At 38.4% G+C, this 22,465-nt stretch overlaps 1 protein-coding gene across 3 annotated transcripts in view; it reads right to left on the bottom strand.

Moving 5' to 3' along the window:
- SPATA6 (spermatogenesis associated 6) overlaps nt 1-22,465 on the bottom strand; it is a 113,983-nt gene that overhangs the window by 17,221 nt on the left and 74,297 nt on the right. For 2 of the 3 annotated variants that reach the window (XM_007521335.3, XM_007521337.3), the window contains 2 exons: nt 17,574-17,758; nt 12,953-13,052 (listed from right to left, as the gene is read on the bottom strand). In XM_007521335.3, coding sequence (XP_007521397.1) covers nt 12,953-13,052; nt 17,574-17,758 — 285 coding nt within the window. The remainder of the gene's footprint in view (nt 1-12,952; nt 13,053-17,573; nt 17,759-22,465) is intronic. The other variant, XM_016187358.2, reaches the window with a different exon arrangement.

The following is a 22,465-nucleotide window of genomic DNA, read 5'->3' as shown; positions in this document are numbered from 1 at the left end:
TTCATGGTGCAGGCACCGAGCCCAGCAATAACCCTGGAGGGAAAAAAAAAAAAGAAATAAAGATTATTGTAAAGATATAATGGAGATAATGGGATGATACAGTCACAGCATCTAGCCTCTGATATATATTTAATAAATTTAACCCCCCTGTAGCCAATTTGCTTTTGTCTAGACAGACAATGGCATTTTCTATTTATGATTTTTATTCTTACAGTTAATCATGTGGTGTGCCACATTATCATTTTACTCTTTTACAGCCACTTACTAGTCTACTAAATAATCATTAGATAACTTGATTTTGAAATATTCCCAGTGCTTTTGTTGTCCGGGAGGTGGCACAGTGGATAAAGCATCGGACTCTCAAGCATGAGGTCCTGAGTTCAATCACCAGCAGCACATGTACCAGAGTGATGTCTGGTTCTTTCTCTCCTCCTATCTCATTAATAAAATATTTAAAAAAAGAAAAAATGGGAGTTAGGCAGTGGCGCAGCGGCTTAAATGCTCGTGGCGCAAAGCACAAGGACCGAAATAAGAATCCCGGTTCCAGCCGCAGGCTCCCCACCTGCAGGGGAATGGCTTCACAAGCGGTAAAGCAGGTCTACAGGTGTCTTTCTCTCCCTCTCTCTGTCTTCCCCTCCTCTCTCCATTTCTCTCTGTCCTATCCAACAACAACGACATGAATAACCACAACAATGTTAAACAACAAGGGCAACAAAAAGGAAAATAAATAAATATAAAAAATTTAAAAAACAATAAAAAAAGAAAAAAATATCCCCAGTGTTTTTCATAGTGCCAGTTATAGTACATGCAGCTATTTGGTGGAAAGCTTTATGATAAAGACAAGAGGAAACATATCACTATTTTTAAAAGAGTTTGTGTTCAAGTTATTCTTAGTGTAAAACAATTTAAGCTGTTATCATTAGTGATCAGCAGAAGCCGCCATGCAAACTTGTTTCATTTACGGAAGTCAGGCCAGAGATCTTTTACTTATGAGGAGTAGTATATTGTCTATTTTTCAGGCATTAGAAAGTTGCATAAGCAATGGTACTAGTGCTAAGATTTCAGAGACAGATGAGCTAAGAGTCTGCAGCTGTCTCCCCTCACCCCCACCATGGATGGATTTTGAGTATAGAAGGTATAGAACAAATGTTGAAAATCTGGGGGCCAGACTGTAGAGTACCAGGTTAAGCCATATAGAGTGAAGCACAGGGACAGGGCTCAAGCCCCCACTCCCTACCTTCAGGGGAGTTGCTTCACAGGTGGTGAAGCTGGTCTGCAAGTGTCTATATTTCTCTCCCCCTCCCTGTCTCCTTCCCCTCTTCTCTCAGTTTCTCTCTGTCCTATCCAACAACAACAGCAACAAGAACACTGGAAAAAAAAGATGGCCAGCAGGAACAGTGGATTCATAGTGCAGGCACTGGCCCCAGAGATAACCCTGGAAGCAAAAAAAAAAAAAAAATTGTTGAGAATCTATACTTTGTTCAACTACAAGTCCACTGCTGAAGGAGAAAAAATCCTGCAGGGTTTTGAGGGTCTTACTTAGCTAAATGGACAAACTTAAAAATCCAAGAAGGCAAAATCCAGCGAAGCACAGTAGGTGCAAAACTGAGTTGACTGTTCCCTCCAGATACTTGCATAATATATAAAGCTGTACAGGATAAAAAGACAAAAAACTAAGCAAAAAGTCTCTAAAAGGATAAGGGATTTTGTGCTGTCCTGGCTGAGAAGACAGTAATTACATATAGAACTGACGAAAGAGGAGGTACCTGTAACCAGACAAACTCTTAGTTAAAAGTACATACAGCTGTGATTATAGTTTACCTGTTAAATTTCAATTTTCAGAAAAGTAGCAATGATAAAGAGTTCTAGTACACAGGAACACATGACTTGGGTTTTCTTCATGTAAAAGTCTTATATTATCAAGATAGATTTTACCAAAGAAATTAAGTACAACAATGAACTGAAATGCTGACCTTATTTGGATTTCACTAGTTTTTTTTTTTTTCATTAAAGTACTTTTGCTCCCTGGGAAACTGTATTTAGTCATCATCTTTCATCACCTCAAATCAAATTTTTGACAAGTTTCCTTTCTTATTTGTTTTATATGACCTTCATAGTTTGAAAGAGTACTCATCCTGTATTTTTTTTTTTTTTTTTGGTAAGAAAGCTACTCAATGTATTTGCTTATGCTTAGAACAAACTTTTAGGTTTTGAAGAATGATATCAGAGAAGATATTTAGCATCACCTGTGAGCTGGTAACACACATAGGAAACTATTCAGTCATGAAAATCAAGGAGGTTCTAATATCAGCGTTAACTGAAGGCATCTTGCTAAGTAAAAAGTAAACGGAGAAAGACAAATAGTTGACCCAACTGTGGTAATAATTTTACAATATATGTAGATAAAATTACATACACGGGAGTTGGGTGGTAGCGCAGTAGGTTAAGTGCAGGTGGCACACAGCGCAAGGACCAGCATAAGGATCCCAGCTCAAGCAGGGGAGTCGATTCACAAGCAGTAAAGCAAGACTGCAGGTGTCTGTCTTTCTCTCCCCCTCTCTGCCTTTTCCTCTTTTCTCCATTTCTCTCTGTCCTATCCATCAACAATGACATCAATCATAATTACAACAATAAAACAAGGGCAACAAAAGGGAATAAATGATAAATATAAAAAAACTACGCACATACATATATCATTAAATTAGCATTCCTTTTTAAATATTTTATTTATTCATTTAGGATAGAAACAAAAATTGAGAGTGAAGGGGGAAATAGACACCTGGAGCACTATTTCACTGCTTGTGAAGCTTTCTCCCTGCAGACAGGGGAATAGGGCTTGAACTTGGGTCCTTGTGCATGGTAATGTGTGCTTTCTACCAGGTGTTCTACTGCCAGGCCCCTCCTTTTATTTAATGTCTTTGACAGCTTGCTTCATTTTGGTTTTAATTTTCTAATAGAAATTTGTAATATTATGATTACTAAACATATTTTCATATTACTTAGTGACATATCCATGCAGATATTTTATTCATTTTTGACTGGGCTATTTTCTTATAATTGAGCTTAAAGAGTTATATTCATTTAATCTAAATACATGTCTCTAATCATGAATGATTTTCTAACAGTTTCACTCAGACTATGGTATGTATTTTACTCTCTTATCATCACGATGTAGGGGGTAAATAGTGGCATACCTGGTTAAGCACACACATTACAGTGTGCAAAGACCCAAGTTCAAACCCCTGGTCCCCACCAGCAGTGGGGAAACTTCCTGAGTGGTGAAGTATATCTGCAAGAGTCCTGAGTGGTGAAGTATATCTGCAAGAGTCTATCTCCCCCAAGCCTCTCAACTTCTCTTTCGATACAATAATAAATAAAAGTTAAAATTAAGAAAAAATACCACAAAGTAAAAGATTTTAATTTTAATGACATTCAATTTATTGCCATTTTTTTCTTTTAAAAATTACGTGCTGGGTGTCATAAAAGTCATTTCCAAACAAGTTATTCACTTACTGTGCCCATGATCTACTTTGAAGTATATGCCAGGGCACTTTTTAAAATGTTAATTCAAATTCATGTTTTGAAAAGACAGAAATGCAAAATTTCTATTTAATTGACTTTGCACTCTTGCATATTTGATACCAGTCTCTAGTGTAGACAATAATACACATTAGTTATTGCTATACTTTATAGTAAGTCTTAAGATATAAGTGGTTGGTTCTTCAGCTTTACTAGGCTTTTATATATATTTGTTTTTTCAGAATCTTATTCTTTTAAGTTTCTTTACCCTTTCATATAGTTACTTTGTTTAAGTGACTGGTTCATGCGTGTTTCCTCAAAGATGTCGAACTCTGATGCCTGAGTTGCACAGCAGATGTCATCGGCATAGATGAACTTCCTTGAAGAAGTTTCTGGGAGGTCATTGATGTAAATATTAAATAGCGTAGGAGCCAGAACAGAGCCCTGGGGGAGGCCACTTGAGACAAGTCTCCATCTGCTAGACTTGTCACCCAGATGCACCCGGAATCTTCTGTTTTGGAGAAGAAATGATATAGTGTTGGCCACCCATGGAGGCAGGCATCTTGAGATCTTGACTAGGAGACCACGGTGCCAGACCGTGTCATAGGCTGCTGTGAGATCAACAAAGACAGCACCCGTCTTTAAATTCTTCTGGAATCCATTTTCAATGTAAGTTGAGAGGGCCAGGGCTTGTTCGCAGGTAGATCTTCCTGGGCGGAAACCAGCTTTGGCGAGTGATAGGAATTTTTCTGTAAGATGAAAAATACGTGACAGAAGCAGCCTCTCAAGGAGTTTGTAACACACGGAAAGGAGAGAAATTGGTCTATATCTGGCGGCCAGTGTTGGGTCTTTCTTTGGTTTCAAAACCGCTATTATCTTCGCACGACACCAAACTTTGGGCATAGACTCAGATTCCAAGATGTGGGACAGGAATGAGGCGAGCCACTTCTTTGGCTTAAGAATGAGTTAAGAATGAGTTCTGGGGTGATGTTATCATAGCCAGCAGCTGTTCCCGGTTTAACCCTCTTCAAAGCGTCTTCCAGTTCAGACAGTGTAAAGGGAGAGAGTTTTGCAGATGGACCAGATAACCGGAAGTGGGATGACCACTCGTGGGAAATTTCTCTTTTCCAGACTGGGTCGATCTTAGCACGTCCAACTTGAGTTAGGTGACTGGCCACTGAGTTTGGAGATACGGGAGGATGGGAGACGGGAGGGGGTTGGCTACCGGCACCCAGTCTGTGAAGAAGCTTCCAGGCCTTCCTACTTGAGTGGGTGAAGTTCAGACTTTCCGTGAGTTGTTGCCAGCGGGCTTGGCGTGCTGCATCCAGGGAGGCAATGAGATGGTCAGCCACATCTGGGTTGCCCGACTCATCATACTGCTTTAGTAGTTGCTCGCATTCAGCATCAAGACAAGGCATGTAGTTAGCACGTCTCCCACGAGGAATGGCTTGGGAAGCTGCTTTGAAGATGGCTTGGCGGAAGCGCCTGTAGGAATCTTCAGAGGGGATAGAGTTAATTGGAATTGCAGGAATAGATTTGTTGGTAAGATCACTGAACAGACGCCAGTTTGCTTTCCTTAAGTTCCATCTTAGTTTCTTCGAGCACAGAATCAGTGGGAGCTGGAGACCAATGTGGATGATAGCTGGGCGGTGATGACTGTGCGGGAGGATCTTGAGAACTTGTCTCGTAGCGGGAAAGGCTTGGCCATTGACTGTGCTAATCCAGCACAGGTCAGGTGAGTCTTTATTCCATCTAGCACTGTGAAAAGAGCCTGGCTGTTTGGGATCGCATAATAGGGAGAGGTCATTCGCTGAAGCCCAGTTGGCTAAGATAGAGCCATCAGCACGAGTGGAGGAATATCCCCAGTCTTGGTGATGACTATTAAAGTCTCCAACGTAAACAGCTGGGTGATTCAGGCTAGGCAGGACCTCATTATCCCATGAGGCACTGGGAGGCTTATATACCTTGACGAGCTGAATAGTTCCAATAGTAATGGAGTCGTAGAAGGTCGAAGAGGCCGTATGGTAAACGTCCACAAGACACGATTTGGCGTAGATGGCTCGGCCGTGTTTAGGATGGAGATTATAGTATATTAAATTGAATCCACTGATGGTGAATCGAGCAGCTTCATCGACTGCTATATGTGTTTCTTGTAGGCATATAACATCTGCCTGATGCTGTATCGCCAATTGACCAATAAGAACGCGTTTGGCAAAGGACAGCCCCTCAACATTAAGTTGGAGGACCAACAGCTTGAAAGCTGTCAGGAGCTGCTTGTTGCTGGCTTTGACAGTGGCCTCCCCCAGGGCTCTGTTATGGCTCCTACGCTATTTAATATTTACATCAATGACCTCCCAGAAACTTCTTCAAGGAAGTTCATCTACGCTGATGACATCTGCTATGCTACTTAGGCATCAAAGTTCGACATCCTTGAGGAAACACTCACGAAAGACATGTCTCTGATATCTGATTACTGTAAAAAATGGCGACTAATCCCTAGCACTGCAAAAACGGTATCATCTGTTTTCCATCTACACCATGCCTCGGCCTCGCGTGAGCTTAATGTGCAGCTTGACGATACGAGAATCCGGCATGAAGCCCAGCCAATCTATCTTGGCATTACTCTCGATCGCACTCTGTCATTTCACAAACATCTCATAAAAACTGCAGCAAAGGTGGTGCGAGGAATAACATCATTGCAAGACTGGCCAGCTCCTCATGGGGCGCGAGCGCTTCCACACTACGATCATCATCTCTGGCATTATGCTATTCCACTGCAGAATACTGTGCCCCAGTATGGTTCCGTAGCCCCCTTTTCCACTTGGTCGATTCCAAATTATATTCCTCCATGAGGATAATTTCTGGAACCATCCATTCCACCCCGGTTCCATGGCTGCCAGTTCTTAGCAACGTCGCCCCACCAGATATTCTTCAGGATGCGGCATCATCTAAGTTCATTTCCCACGTCTACGCTCGACTGGACCTGCCAATATACGCGGATATCTTCGCCCACCCTGTCCAACGCTTGACGTCTCGTCACCCAATCTGGTCCCCTACGCCTACACTGAACTTCTCTGTTCCAGACTCTTGGAAACAGAGTTGGCAGTCAGCTGAGGTAAAGAACAAACACCTCATCACAGACCCCTGCAAGCATCAACCCGGCTTTGACCTAGCACGTTATGATTGGGCCCTCCTCAATCGGTATCAAACAGGCCATGGCCGGTGCGCCGCTATGTTCTATCGCTGGGGAGCCAGAGACGACTCAAACTGCCCCTGCGGCTCCAGACAGACTATGACCCACATAGTCAATGACTGCCACCTCTCCAGATTCAAAGGAGGTCTCGAAACTTTACATCAGGCTCAACCTGACGCTGTTGACTGGCTATGGAAGAAGGGCAAACGCTAGAAGAAAGTGACTGGTTAATTTGCTTCCAGGGCTTTTGCTGGGGTTTCACACCTATATGATTCCACCACTTTTGACAGATGGCTTTTTAACTTATAGAATGAGACACAAAGAAGGGGAGAGAGACAGATAGGATGAGAGACACCACAGCTCTGTTCTACCACTCATGAAGTTTTCCTTTGTAGATGTGCTCTCATGTAGTGGTCTGGCTTTGAACTTGGGCTCCTCATGCATAGTACATTGTGTATGTTATGTGGTGAGTTATCTTCTGGCCTCCCTGTATTTTATTAATGTTTGTGAGTTCTAACTGTTTAACGTAACTGCGTTTATTTCCTAAGAGAGTTTCATATGAAAGAGAGTTAGAGGGAGCCAGGTAGTGGTGCACCTGGTTGAGCACCCATATTACCCATGTTCAGTGACCTGCAGGGGAGAGTGGAGGTGGAAGCTTCATGAGCAGTGAAGCAGGACTGCAGGTGTTTTTCTCTCTCCCTCTCTCCCACCCTCTCCCAATCTCTCTCTGTCCTATGTAATAAATAAAAATAAGAGAGAGGGGAAGAAAGAAAGAAAAGAAAAAGGAAAAATGTCTATCAGGAGTGGTAGATTCCTCTTGTAGACACCAAGCCCCAGTGATAACCCTGGTGTTCCCCAAGTATGATGGCAAAAGAATAGTGAAAGAGGGCCTCCTTGCTTATTCTCAACTTAAGGAAAAGATATTGAGTATTTCATAATTAGATATGCTTTTAGCTAGAGATTTTTCTCAGAGATACACTATGTGTTTTCAGAAATCGCTATCTCAATTTTACTACAGAATGATTTTCACGAATGGAACCAAATGTTAAGGGATTTTTCTGAAATAGCACACAATCACTTTTTACTTAATTGGAAAAATGAATATAAAATGTATTTCTGGAATGAGCCCACTTTATGATATACTTTAATTTTTACATACTCCTAGATTTGATTTGCTAATATGTTGTAGAGAAATTTTTGTATATAGATTATCAGAATTTTTTATGCATTTCCCCCTTTATTTGTAAAGTAGTTGCTTTTTCCATTAAAGTAAATGGCACCATAAAACAACTTGAACATTTTTCCTTTATCTATTTTTAGTAATTACTGAGACTGGAATTTCTTTTCCTTAAAAGTTTGGGAGACCTTACCCTAGAAACCATCTGGGCCTGATATTTCTTTTAAGGAGAATTCTTAATTTAAAAATTCAATTTATTTTGTAGGTACACAACTACCACTTCCTTTAAAGTCATTTTTGGTATGTCTTTTAAGATGTTATCAAAATTAGGTCTTTTCCTGCCAGCGCTCATATTCAGTGGGAAGCAATTACAGAAGCCAGACCTTCCACCTTCTATACCCCATAATGATCCTGGGTCCATACTCCCAGTGGGAAAAAGAATAAGGAAGTTATCAAGGGAAGGGATTGTATATGGAGTTCTGGAGGTGGGAATTATGTGGAATTATACCCCCCTATCCTATAGTCTTGTCAATATTTCCATTTTATAAATTAAAAAAAATGAAATGAAAAAGAAAATTAAGTCTTTCAAGAAGTTTCAAATGTTTTTACAGTGTAAACATAGCAACAGACAGCAAACTAGAACACATTTCAAAGTAGGAGGACAAAAAAAGAATTTAAAAACATGAAAATAAACACAGGATACATATACAATACAGTCTAAAAATATATGTGTAATGAAGTCCAGAGGGAGAGCAAAAAGATAAGATATTGGGGGCAGAAACAATGTTTAAAGGAAGAATGGTTAGAGGTTTTCTAAACTGATGAATAGCGATGCAGAGATATAAGAAGTTCTACAAATGAGAGAATTAATCTAATTAAACTTCATTAGGTTATAATATATACCCCACTAGGTAATTAACATTTAGTAAATCTCAAATGTAACAAACATGCTATGTCAAAGTTATAGTGATTGGCTTTTCAACAGATTAAAAAAAATGGAAAAAGATAATGAAATGGATTCTGTAAAGTGCCAACAAATTACCAATAATCATAAAATTTTGTATCCAGTGAAATTGTTCTATTTATTATTAAAGTTTAGATGATTTCAAAAAAAGTCAAACGAATTCAGAGAAATGACAGTGGTTTGAAAAGAATTTAAACTTAAGGAAATTCTTTAGGCAGAAAATTGACCATAGACCCCAGAAAGGAACATGATATTGCAAAAAAAGAATGTTTAATAATAAAGTAAACATATGTTTAAATTGGATAACTACCGGGTGGGGAGAAAGCATAATGGTTATGCAAAAAGACTCTCATGCCTGAGACTCCAAGGTTCCAAGTTTAATTCCCAGCACTACTCCAAGTCAGCTGAGCAGTGTTCTGGTCTCTATGTATTTCCCTCTCTCTCTAAAATAAAAAATAAAAATTGGATAACTTCTCAATACAAATAAACCTAATTTGTGTATTTTATAAGGCAGAATTAAAATGCAACAGAATAACAAAGAAAAAAGGCTAAAAGTTTTATGTCCCATCTGGTATTACTAAAGAATTTAAAAATCATTTGCTATATGATCACGCTATATGATCATGACCAATAACAGAATAAAAACAGCTTAATAAAAAGAAAAAAATGACAAATGATCACAGTAAAAAAATAAATAAAAAGGAAAGAATATAGACTTAACCAAGGAGGGTAACAAACAACCTAGATAAAGATGAAAAATGCTCATTATCAGGGAAATATAAATGAAGAGCACAATGAGGTACCACCTAGAACATGGGAGGACATGTGAAAATGGACTATATTCAAACAACCAGAAACAACAGGGGCTATCTGGGGAAAAAAAAACAAAACATACACTTTCGGTGGGAATGTACATTGGTCCAATTTCTATGAAAAGAATTTGGAGATTTCCCAAATTATTAAAAATAGATATATTATATGATCCAGCAAGCCTACTCTGATGTATCTATCTGAAGAACGCAAGTCACTAATCCTAAAAAAAAAAAAAAAAATCTCTAGAAGAAAGCATAGGGAAGTTTTGAAGGAAATTAAAATTCTTAAAAATTAGAGTGATGTATTACATTACTAAAAAAGAAAAACTTTCAGATCTATTGGACTGTTAAGAGAAAAGGCATGGAGTAGGAAATATAAATTGAAAAACATGTGGCCAAGAACTCATATCAAAAATCTATTCAATAATTTTAAATCAAAGTAGAGAGTGCGGCAACCCAATACAAATATGATTAAATATCTTGAACAGACATAACAGTATATGTACTGTGAGGAGAGTTGTAAGAAGATAAAATTTGAGTTATAAGTACTAGGGATCATATATATATATATATATATATATATATATAGTCACTATTGCTAATAACAATGTGATATAATATGTAAGAACATTAGAAGGAAATCCAGAGATTTCTAATCACAAAAGTATTTTTTTAATTTTTATTTATAAAAAAGAAAAACTGACAAAAACCATAGAATAAGAGGGATACAACTCCACACAATTCTCATTACCAGAACTCCGGATCCCATGCCCTCCCCTGATAACTTTCCTATTCTTTATCCCTCTGGGAGTATGGACCCAGGGTCATTATAGGGTGCAGAAGGTGGAAGGTCTGGCTTCTTTAATTGCTTCACTGCTGAACATGGGTGTTGGAAGGTCGATCCATACCCCTCTCTTCTTGATTTCCCACTGTCCTATCAAAACAAGAATGGAAAATAAAACAAAACAAAGAAAATAATGTCCAACAGGAATAGATTCCTAGTGCTGGCATCGATCTCCAGCAATAAACCTGATGAGGATATATATATCTGGAACACTGTTTTGACTAAAGGTGAGCAAAAGGAATTATAGGACAAATACATACTTAGCATATGGTTGATGTCACGAGCATACAACAGAATAAGTAAACTCACAAGGGACTGTGGGAATGGGAAGTTATTTAACCAAGTTCAGCCCTTTTGGCTCTTTTCTAGCCTCTGTTTTCCTGCTTGCCTCTAGCCTTGTCTCAGTCTTCTCCCTGGACCTGATGCTGCCAAGTTTTCCCTAGGACCTGCATGTGTTGTAGCTGAACAATGGTGAACTAAATTTAAAAGTTTCATGGTTCCTTCCACATGTCTAGCTAACCTTTTCCTTATATTTTCCCAGGATAGTTTTTATTTATTTTTTAAATTATCTTTATTTATTACATAAATAGAGCCAGAAATAGAGGGTGAAGGGGATGATAGAGAGGGAGAAAGACAGAGAGACAACTGAAGCACTCTTCCCCACTTACAAAGCTTTCCCCCTGCAGGTGGGGACCAGGGGCTTGAACCCAAGTTCTTGCACATTGTAATGTATGCTCAATTAAGTGCACCACCACCTGGCCCCATCATCATAGTTCTTATGTTCCTAATAAACCCCATAGCAAAAGCCCCAAAGAAGTTTCTTTTTACAATAGAGAATGATAAGTACAAAATGACTTCATGACTTCACTAGTAAGTGGAACTTAAGAAACAAGGTCAGAAAGAAAGTGAAACTTGGACTGGGTATGGTGTATTGCTCCAAAGAAAAGAATTCTATGGAAGAAAGTGTAGAGGAGAAGCAGAAAGGGTGTTGTGTTGTGTTGTGTTGTGTTGTGTTGTGTTGTGGTGCATAATAGTGGAAACCAACCTAATTTGTGCACATTTTCTATTGGTATACTATACTTTGAATATGGAAACTTAAAACTGTACAAAGTGATGCCAATGTCATTTGATACTTTTAAATCCCATGACAAGCCCTATACATGACACTCATGATAAATGACTTTAAATTAACAAATGAAACAATAAATCCAACACAACACAGGGCCAAGAGGTAGGACACTCAGTTAAGTACACATATTACCATGTTCAAGAACCTGGGTTCAAGACCCCAAGCCCCCCACCTGGAGAGAAGAAGCTCAGTACTACAGCTCTCTTTCCCTCTCTTTCTCTTCCTTCTTTTCTTTTGTTAAAATATTTTACTTATTATTGGATAGAGACAGAGAAATTAGGAGGGGAGGAGGAGGTAGAGAAGGAAAGAAACATAGAGACATCTGCAGTCCTGCTTCATCACTTGTGAAGCTTTCCCCTGGCAGGTTGGAACCAGGGGTTTGAACCTGGGTCCTTGCGCATGGTAATGTGAGTACTTAACCAGGTGCACCGCCACCTGGCCCCTTCTCTTTCTTCCTATTTTCCCCATTCCTATTGACTTCTGTCTCTATAATACACAAAGTTAAATTTTTTTAAAAAGGCAAACATAAAAAGTGTATGCAGTTATTATTCCCCTGTCCTTCATACTTATTTTCCTTATCTCAGAAAATACTATATTGGTGTAACTATTATGTTGATGTTATCTAATATTAGCTATGATAAATTTGATCTGCTCTTTTCCTAGTTTTTTCTAGAGTTGAGGTCTTTGGTGTGTATTATTTCATTCTCAAGCTGACTAGTCAATGATAAATACATATCGAAGAGAAAGGAAGAGAGAAAGGGAGAGACACTACAGTAACCGAGCTTCCCCTGGGCTGCCATATCATCTCATGGAATCCTGGGACTCAAACATGTGTCATACCCATGCTGAGGTACTCACACTACCTGGTGAGCTATCTTTCGGTTCTCTTCTTTTAAGAATTTAACATGAAAATCAGTTGAAAGCTTCCTGAAAATACAATTATCTCACTCTCTCCCTCATTCTACCATTTAGGATCAAATCTATTTGTAAGAAATCAGATAGCCTGATTCATATTTTGATGGCTGTGAGCTAATTATCACAAAGTCACTACTTACTCTTTATGACATATCACTAACAGTGTTTATATTTCAGGTGCATAATGACTAAAGTTAAACAGGAAGCTAGATATATTGCCTTAAGCAAAATGGAGGTTACATCTCTGTGTGTGTGTATGTGTGTGTGTGTGTGTGTTTCTCTCTCCCTCTGTGTGTGTGAATTTTCCCTTTTTAGTGATTAACTATTAATTATTAAAAGTTTAAACATTTTCCTTGCACAATAATAAAGAAACATTCAAAGAAAATTTGAGAAACTAACATATATATGTCTTTGATGAGCCTGATGTGATTTCAAGACATTCTTTACCCGGTCATGGATCTCATCACAGTTTGAAGGTGCACACCAGTCAGAATGGAATCTGCAGACAGGAAAAAAAAACAAAGCTTACTTAGAGCAAGAGAAAGGCAGATTTTTAAAATGACATTTCCATATGCCCATGTAATAATATAGAGAGATTAAAGATATTTTCTTCCTTTGACCAAGAATGAAAGCAGATATTAAATCAGGTACTAATTCTCAGCTGTAGTAAATAACAAAGCTCTTGCTTTATTTTATTAAATAACATAAATGTAATTTATTATGAATAAACATTAAACTAAACAAAAAATTTTTAGAGAGCATGCCATATCTGGGTATTTTAAACCATGCATTTTAAATTTTGTGTATAAATAAGGTTATATATTTTCACATTAGGATGATAATTCCATGTATACCACCTTAAAAACTAGTTATTTGCCAACAATTTAATGATACTCTACCTTTATAAACACATAAAAAGGAAATTTTATAAAATGAAATAAAATGTTTGTGCTAGTTAAGAATATTATTTAGAACCCAATCGTGTTCTTATTTCTTTAGAATGCATAAAAATTGAATGATCCTCGGGGTGGGGGGGGGCTGGATGGTTGAGCACATACATTATAGTGAACAAAGACGTAGGTTCAGACTCCCAGGAACCACATTCAGGGGAAGCTTCATGAGTGGCGAAGCAGTGCTGCACATGTCTTTCTCTCTATGACTTTCTATCTCCTTTCTCTCAACTTTTGTCTCTACCTAAAATAAATTTAAAAATGTAAAGTCGAATGAACCCCTTTCACAGAGATAACCGCTTCTTTATACTAAAAGATAACTGCATTTTTTAATGCTGTTATTGCTATAACCAGGGTTCAGTGCCTAAACTATGATTCCACACTCGTCTTTTTGCTTTTTGCTTATTTATGTTTCCTTAGAGAGGCGATAGAAATAGAGATGGAGAGAGAGGGAGAACAGATAAAGGGAAGCACCATTCAGCACTGGTGAAAATGTATCCTCTGCAGGTGGGTGGCGCTTGACCTTGGGTCCTCATGCCTGGGAATGTATGCATTTTATTCTGTGTCATCTCTCTGCCAAGTGTACTTTTTTTTTTTAACTGAAAAATAGGAAAATAAAACCATGACGTTTATTAAAGTCTGAATATTGCAACTAAGAAATAAAACAACCATTATTCTTTCTGAAGTTTTCCCCTAACTTATAACTGGTATGAGTATTAAGTGCTTTATGTGTCTTATACAAGGAGTAATAAAACTTTCTAGATCCGGGAGTCGGGCGGTACCGCAGCAGGTTAAGCGCATGTGGCGCAAAGCGCGAGGACCCACGTAAGGATCCCAGTTCCAAACCCGGGCTCCCCAAATGCAGGGGAGTCGCTTCACAGGCAATGAAGCAGGTCTGCAGTTGTCTTTCTCTTCCCCTGCTCTCTCCATTTCTCTCTGTCCTATCCAACAATGACAACAACAATAACTACAGCAATAAAACAAGGACAACAAAAGGTAATAAATACTTTTTTAAAAAAATTAAAATTAAAAAAAAAACTTTCTAGATCCATCTGATTAAAATGCACCCATATGAAGTTCGTTTAAAAATAATTACATAATAAAATGCTAATAAATTACTTAAAACTTTGCCAACATTTTCTCCCAATTTATTCACAAAGTCATAATTTTATATGCCTTAGTTTATATAAACTATTAAAGCACGACAAAAGATTTACATGTCTTAAAGAACATAATAGTTACCATCAATTATAAGTAAGATTTAATGTTTTTTAGTATATGTGCTGCCGAAGCGAGCACAAGATTTAATGTTTTTTTAATATTTATTTATTCCCTTTTGTTGCCCTTGTTTTTTTTTAGTTGTAGTTGTTGTTGTTATTGATGTTGTCGTTGTTGGATAGGACAGAGAGAAATGGAGAGAGGAGGGGAAGACAGGAGGAGAGTTAAAGATAGACACCTGCAGACCTGCTTCACCGCCTGTAAAGTGACTACCCTGTGCAGGTGGGGAGCTAGAACCGGGATCCTTACTCAGGTCCTTGCAATTTGCGCCAACTGCGCTTAACCCGCTGCGCCACCCGACTCCCAGATTTAATGTTTTTTTTTCTATCAGGTTTCTCTGGGCTCTGCACAAGTACTAAGAATCCACTGCTTCCTGGTAGCTAGTTTTTCCTTTTTTTCTTTTCCCCTCCATTTTATTCAATAGGACAGCCACAAATTGAGAGCGCAGGAAGACAGACAAATAGGCAGACAGACACCTGCAGACCTGCTTCATCACTTGTGAAACATTCTTCCTGCAGGTGGGCTTCACCCGGGTCTAGAACAGGGGTTGTTGCGCAGGTCCTTACACAGAGTACCACGTGTGCTTAAACAGGTGCGCCACCACCTGGCACCCAGCTAAAATTTAATTTTAACCCTTTAGAAAAGGAATTGTTCTGCACCTATGCAAATATTTTGGCAGACCTCATTTGTTACATATGTAAGTGATCTTGGAAAGCCCATATAAATATGCAGCTTCAAAAGGATCTCTTAAATGATACTATGGGGTAGATCCACTAGTCTGTGCTGTGGTATAAGAAAAGATTGCTAAGCAATCTATATTTAAAATAAAAGGCTTAAGTTTGATAAAAATGCCAGGACCCCTTGAATGAGACTTGCTAGAATCATTTTAGTAATAACTCTACAGCCTAATATAGATTATAAGCCATAATATTAATATTTCTACTTTGAGGAGAAAACTGCTTCTAAAATGTAACAGGATGAAAATTGAAATCATTTGATGGTATACTAACTCAGAATAAACAAGAAAAAAAAACTTCACTCTAAATGAAAGAAATTCATTTGCTTAGAACTACTAAAATAAAATTTTTTAATTATGTTTAATCATACACATGGTTAAGGACAGAATTTTATAACAATTTTAGAGGAATACATTGAATTTATCCCCACCTTAACTTCCATAAGTTAAGTTTTATGTTCTGTCATACTTACAGTATAGCCTGGGACACACAATCTACATTTACACAGGTTTTATTAATTCCACAGGATGGGAAAGATACCCTACAAGTGGTGGGTAAGAATGCTCACATGTATCTTTAGAGATAGGAAAATGTGCCTGTGATAAGTCCTATAAATCAGGATCTCCCACCCCCCAAAAAAGTGATAAAAAACAACTCTATAAATATATTGCTCAGAGACCTAAAAAAATACATTTTAAATTTTGTATGCAAGAACAGACAAGATGACTTTGCTTATAAAATATGTCTAAAAGATTTTCCTCTATAGGCTATATCTGGATCTTCTTTTAAAACATTAAAGTAGAATGTTGTACCTCAAAGCTAATAAATATCTATAAAATGCTCCATATTAAAATTTCAATTATCTGGATGAATTAAAAAAAACTTGTCAGTGTTTTTATCTCAACCCTTTTCAAGTTATAGGTGAAACTCATTTTTTTCTAGCAAAACCCTTATCTACTTCCAGTATTCAACATCAAAATAAAATGTTAAGTGCCATTATCTATTCTAAACCACAACTGTTCTGAAATCTGAAAAAAAAAGGACAGTTGATTTCAGCTACCCTCAGCGAAGAATTACTTTTTAGTGTTTTATTACTGATTTACAAAAATTTGAGATAACAGAGGTATAAATTCACACCATTCCCACCACCACCAGAATTCTGTATTCCCATTCCGTCCACTGGAAACTGCAGTAGCTCTCCCAAGAGCACAGATACAGATTGACTATATATATATATATATATATATATGTGTGTGTGTGTGTGTCTGTGTGGGTGTGTATACATATATACATCTATATATATATAGATGTATATACATTTTTCTATGGCCCTACCTTCCCTTCTTTTCTAAGTTACACATACACCTACTACTATTTCCAAACCTCCTTCCTTTATTCCTCTTCCCTTTCTGGGTCTTGAGGTCTCAATGGAATCGGAGATCAAAGCACTCTGGTCATCTTCCCCTAACATTTCTCCCCCTCTGAGTATATGAACCAGCATTCTTTGGAAGCACAGAATGGGAGTTCTGGCTTCTATAATTGCCTCTCCAGCTGATGGGGATGTTGGCAGGTCTATCCATACCCTTAACTCTATTTCTATCTTTCTGTAGTGGGGTAGGGCTCTGGAGAGGTGAGGTTCTGGGCTTCAGTACTTTATCAACTCACTGATGGCTAATAAACTCATTTTCTACTTAATTTTTTTATAGAGGCATGGTAAAGAGTGAAAGAGACCACAAAACAAAAGCTTCCTATAATGGGGTGGGGGCTGAGCTCAAACCTAGTTATGTACATGGCAAAGCTGCACTCTGTCCAAGTGAACTATAGCACTCTATCCAAGTGAACTATTTTACCATCCTAGTTAGCAAACTCAATTTAAGAGAACTGGGAAGGGACAGAATATCCAACAGGACATATTGTGTAATACAGTCTACACAGAAACTATTTAAGGAGGGTTCTCAAAAATGAGTCATACTGGACAGTCACTTCACATGCATTACTACTGCTATCTATTTTTCTAAACACACTGTTAAAAACTTAGGATAGAAATGGAATTACCTTTCCCTGAGAGAAGCTCGATTTAACACAGGGCTTGCTGAATGCTTTGGTGTGGTTGATGGTGCTGAATGTACGAGTAAGGTCCTTGCTGAATGCTGAGGCTTGCTACATGTCCTTGAACTCAAATAGTCATCACATCTTTCCAAAGAGTCATCAAATTCTCTCCCATGGGGTGTCCTGATAACCTGTTTAGCAATTAGATATATAGTCTCAATAATACTATAATTAACATTAGACATCCAAACAAATTTTTCATAAGTTTAAAAAATGTAGAGGGATCATGGTAATGTTTCAGTGTTAAAGAATAGAACTGATATGCTTGAGAGCCTGGGCTGGATCCCTAGTGCCATATCAAGTGATGAAACAGCCAATATAAGAAAAAGTGTTAATGCTATAGTTTCATTAAAAGGTACATACATCTCTGCAGCAGTTATAAGCATGGTAATATTAAACACATCTTGATTTTCCATCACACTTACATAAAATTTACAAAATTTCAAAAATCCTATGCATGTTTAAGTAGGGGTGGGGTAAAGGTAGGGGGTGGATATATAAAACAAAGAGCAAATAAAAGGATAAGGTAAATTAGTCAGGAAGCCAAACAAAACACCTAGCACTCAATTCATTCTTCATTTGTTTTGGGGACAGATGAGTAAATCAGGGAGTGTTCCTGGAAGACATATAGTAAAACTGACATTCCAGTGAAGAAGTAAATTTAAAAAGACATATGCAACTTTAACGATGACTCTTTAGTCACTATCAGGCCATTCCACCAGCAGGGGCCCTAATAGGGAAATCCTGAGATTCCAAAACAGACTTGATGGGCCTAGACCTCAAATAAATCCCTCTCTCCATTGTTACTGGTAATTTCTATCAGGAATAACAAAATAGACCCCTCTGTGGGCCCCCATAGGAGTTTTCCCTCAACTTGGATCAACAATGGTAGAGAATGTTCCATCCTCCAGAGGGAGGATAGACAACATATTCTATGCTACACCTGAGGAAGATGGGTCAACACTGGGCCAGCATGGAATGTTCCTACTCATGACCACAGAATGTGAACTCAGATCTATAGGGATGCAGAGGTCACACAGGCTCCTAAGCTAATTATGGGGCCCAGATCACATCAAATCGATGGTGTTTACAGTTAACAATACTTATACCCTTTTCCCATATTAGGGAGCTACTCTCTTCCTTGATCCATCTTTCTGGTCCTTTTTGCAGCTATGACATCATCTCCCCAGACAATAACTTGGATCCACCTGCATATCAGATTTCAGGCTCAGGAAAAAAACAAAACAAAACACTAGTATAGCTACAGGCCCTTTGAAATATAACTAAAATATGCCTACTAGCTATCTACACAATGGAGGGTATACCAACACTTCATCTGCACTATTCCAGGCTTTAGGTCCATTATTGTTCAACAATTTGTTTGGCTTTGTATGTTAACTCTCTTTTCAGCCACCAGGTTCCAGATGCCATCAGGATGCCAACCAGACTTCCCTGGACAGACAACCCCACCAATGTGTCCTGAAGATTCGCTTCCCCAGAGACCCACCCTACTAGGGAAAGAGAGAGGCAGCCTGGGAGTATGGATCGACCAGTCAACGCCCATGTTCAGCGAGGAAGTAATTACAGAAGCCAGACCTTCCACCTTATGCATCCCACAGTGATCTTGGGTCCACACTTCCAGAGGGATAAAGAATAGGAAAGCTATCAGGGGAGGGGATGGGATATAGAGATCTGGTGGTGGGAATTGTGCAAAGTTGCACCCCTCTTATCCTATGGTTTTGTCAATGTTTCCTTTTTATAAATAAAAAAATTATTTAAAAAAAAGACGTATGCAAAAAAGCGAAAAGCTGGACCATATAGTAAGTCAAAAGATGGAAAGGAAATAAGCAGGCAAAACCAGGGGTTCATCCCTCTGGAGAGAGAGAGAGAGAAGAAAATAAATCAGGAAAGATTAGAAGTAGGTGGGGCTAGGGGTATATAGGCAAAGAACTGTAGTTTGTCTGTTTGTTTTAACTTTGCTATTGTGCCAGGGATTCACTTGTCTGAATTAATTTTTAAAAAATATTTTTATTAGCTTTAGTTATTGGATAGAGACAGAGAGGGAAGGTGGTGGTAGAGAAGGAGAAAGACAGAGAGACAACTGCAACACTGCTTTACCACTCACAAAGCTTTCGCCCTGCAGGTGGGGATCGGGGTCTTAAACCCTGGTCTTTGAACATTATAACATTTGTGTTCAATGGAGTGTGCCACCAGGCCCTCTAAGTTAAATTTTTTCCAGAGAAAAACCAGTAGGAAGAAAGAAAAAGATACCCCAGTGTCTTCCCCAGTGAGGTGAGAGTCAGCTCAAGCCTGGGTCCTGTGCAAAACAAAGCAGGCATTTTATCAAGGTAAATAATCTCACAGGCTCTAACTATATTGTTAAAGGCCTCATACCTAGTTCTATACTCCATGCTCTCAGAATTTGTTTTATTGTAGGACATACAACTAAAAAAATAAATACAAATTATTGTAATCAAATTAGGTGGTAAGTACCTGAGAACAAGGAGAGAATTGTGGGGAAGCATAGACCTTCCACCTTCTGCACCCCATAATGACCCTGGGTCCATACTCCCAGAGGGATAAAGAATAGGAAAGCTATCAGGGGATATGGAGTTCCAGTGGCGGACTTGTGTGGAATTGTACCCCTCTTACCCTGTGGTTTTTGTTAGTGTTTTTATTTTATAAATAAAAACAAAACAAATAAACAAACAAAAAACTACCATTCCATTAGTGAACATATATGGGAAAAATTTAAAATAAATCACTAGAAAATTAAATTCAGTTTTGTTAAAATAAAGAACACATGAACAAGTTGGGCTTAGTCAAAGATTACCAAAGTGGTTTGTGAATAGAAAATCTATTAAATCACTATAAAATCATGATCAAAAGATGCTGAAAAGACATTCAACACATCAACTCATAATTTAAAACAGGTACTTTTTCATATAAATCACGTCAAATGAAACTTCCTGAGCTTGCCTATAGATATCTAACAAAGATCTCCAGCTAGTATAAGGGTGGCTTTTTTGGCCTCTATCAGGCCATTCCATCACCAAGGGTTCTAGACAATAAATCCTTGGATTTCCCCCATAGATACAATGAGCTTAGAACTCTAATAGATTGCTCTTTCCACCATCACTGGTACATCCATAGAGAACATCATCATAAGCTCTTCTGTGGGCCTCTTCAGGACCACCCACACTATGATCTAGCAATGATAGGGTGCCCCACTCTCCAAAGGGAAGCTTGGTCATCCTACCATGCCACTGCAGGAAGATTGGTTCTGAAGTAAGTGCAGCCTAGAATGTTCCCAGTTGAGCATGGACCGACCAGTTAACGCCCATGTTCAGCGAGGAAGCAATTACAGAAGCCAGACCTTCTACCTTCTGCAACCCTCAATGACCCTGGGTCCATGCTCCCAGAGGGATAGAAAATGGGAAAGCTATCGGGGGAGGGGGTGGGATATGGAGATTGGGTGGTGGGAATTGTGTGGAGTTGTACCCCTCTTACCCTATGGTTTTGTTAATTAATCCTTTCTTAAATAAAAAAAAATTAAAAAAAAAGAATGTTCCCAGTTATGACTATAGACTATAGGCTTCAGTTTGAGAGGGATGCAGAGGTTACACAGGCTTCAGGGATAACTATGAATAGATATGGGCCCTGGGTTTAGATCACTGTGATAAAAAGTTAGTTGCATTTATATATTTTCTTTAACTTTGTGAGCAACTCTTTGCCCTAATCCTGCTTCCTAGTTCAATGTTCAGCTCTGACACCATCTTCCCAGACAATATTTCTAGTCCACCCTCATGTTAGCTATAAAGCTCAAGAAAAGATTAAGACAGAGGCCCCTAGGAACCTGGCTAAAATAGACTTCCTAGCTTCCTTCCACCCTAAATTCTCAGTTCATCTGCTCTGTCCCTATTTTTTGGTTCCTGTTTATTTGTTCTGCTTTATATATTTTACTGACTTTCAACCATCAAGTTGCAGATACTACTATGAATCCATCCTGGGTAGAGGACCTCACTAATGCCTCCTTGAACCTCACCCCTCTATTTCTCTACCCAACTAGAGAAAGATAGAAAGAGGCTAAGGGTGTGGATCGACCTGCCAATGTCCATGTCCAGCAGAGAAGTAATTATAGAAGTCAGAACTCACACCTTATGCAACCCAAAAAGAATTTGGATCCATACTTCTAGAGATGTAAATGATAGGGTGAGTAAACCAGAGGGCTCTGTGCCCCCATTCCACTAGGACCCAAAGTGTCACTTTGCTTATATAGCATCTTTTTAAAATTTCTTTATTTATAAAAACGAAACACTGACAAAAACTACAGGATAAGAGGGGTACAACTCCATACAATTCCACCACCAGAACTCCTTATCCCATCCCATCCCCTCCCCTGATAGCTTTCTTATTTCTTATCCCTCTGGGAGTATGAGGAACATCTTTTTTTTTTTATATTTCTTTATTGGGGAATTAATGTTTTATATTTGACAGTAAATACAATAGTTTGTATATGCATAACATTTCCCAGTTTTCCATATAACAATACAACCCCCACTAGGTCCTCTGTCATCCTTCTTGGATCTGTATTCTCCCCATTCACCCACCCCAGAGTCTTTTACTTTGGTGCAATATGCCAATTCCAGTTCAGGTTCTACTTGTGTTTTCTCTTCTGAACTTGTTTTTCAACTTCAGCCTGAGAGTGAGATCATCCCATATTCATCCTTCTGTTTCTGACTTATTTCACTTAACATGAATTTTTCAAGGTCCACCCAAGATAGGCTGAAAACAGTGAAATCACCATTTTTTATAGTTGAGTAGTATTCTTTTGTGTA

Source organism: Erinaceus europaeus, chromosome 13, assembly GCF_950295315.1.
Source record: "Erinaceus europaeus chromosome 13, mEriEur2.1, whole genome shotgun sequence".
Taxonomy (NCBI): Eukaryota; Metazoa; Chordata; class Mammalia; order Eulipotyphla; family Erinaceidae; genus Erinaceus; species Erinaceus europaeus.
Note: the sequence above shows the minus strand (reverse complement) of the source record. Positions and strands in the feature narration are given on the sequence as shown.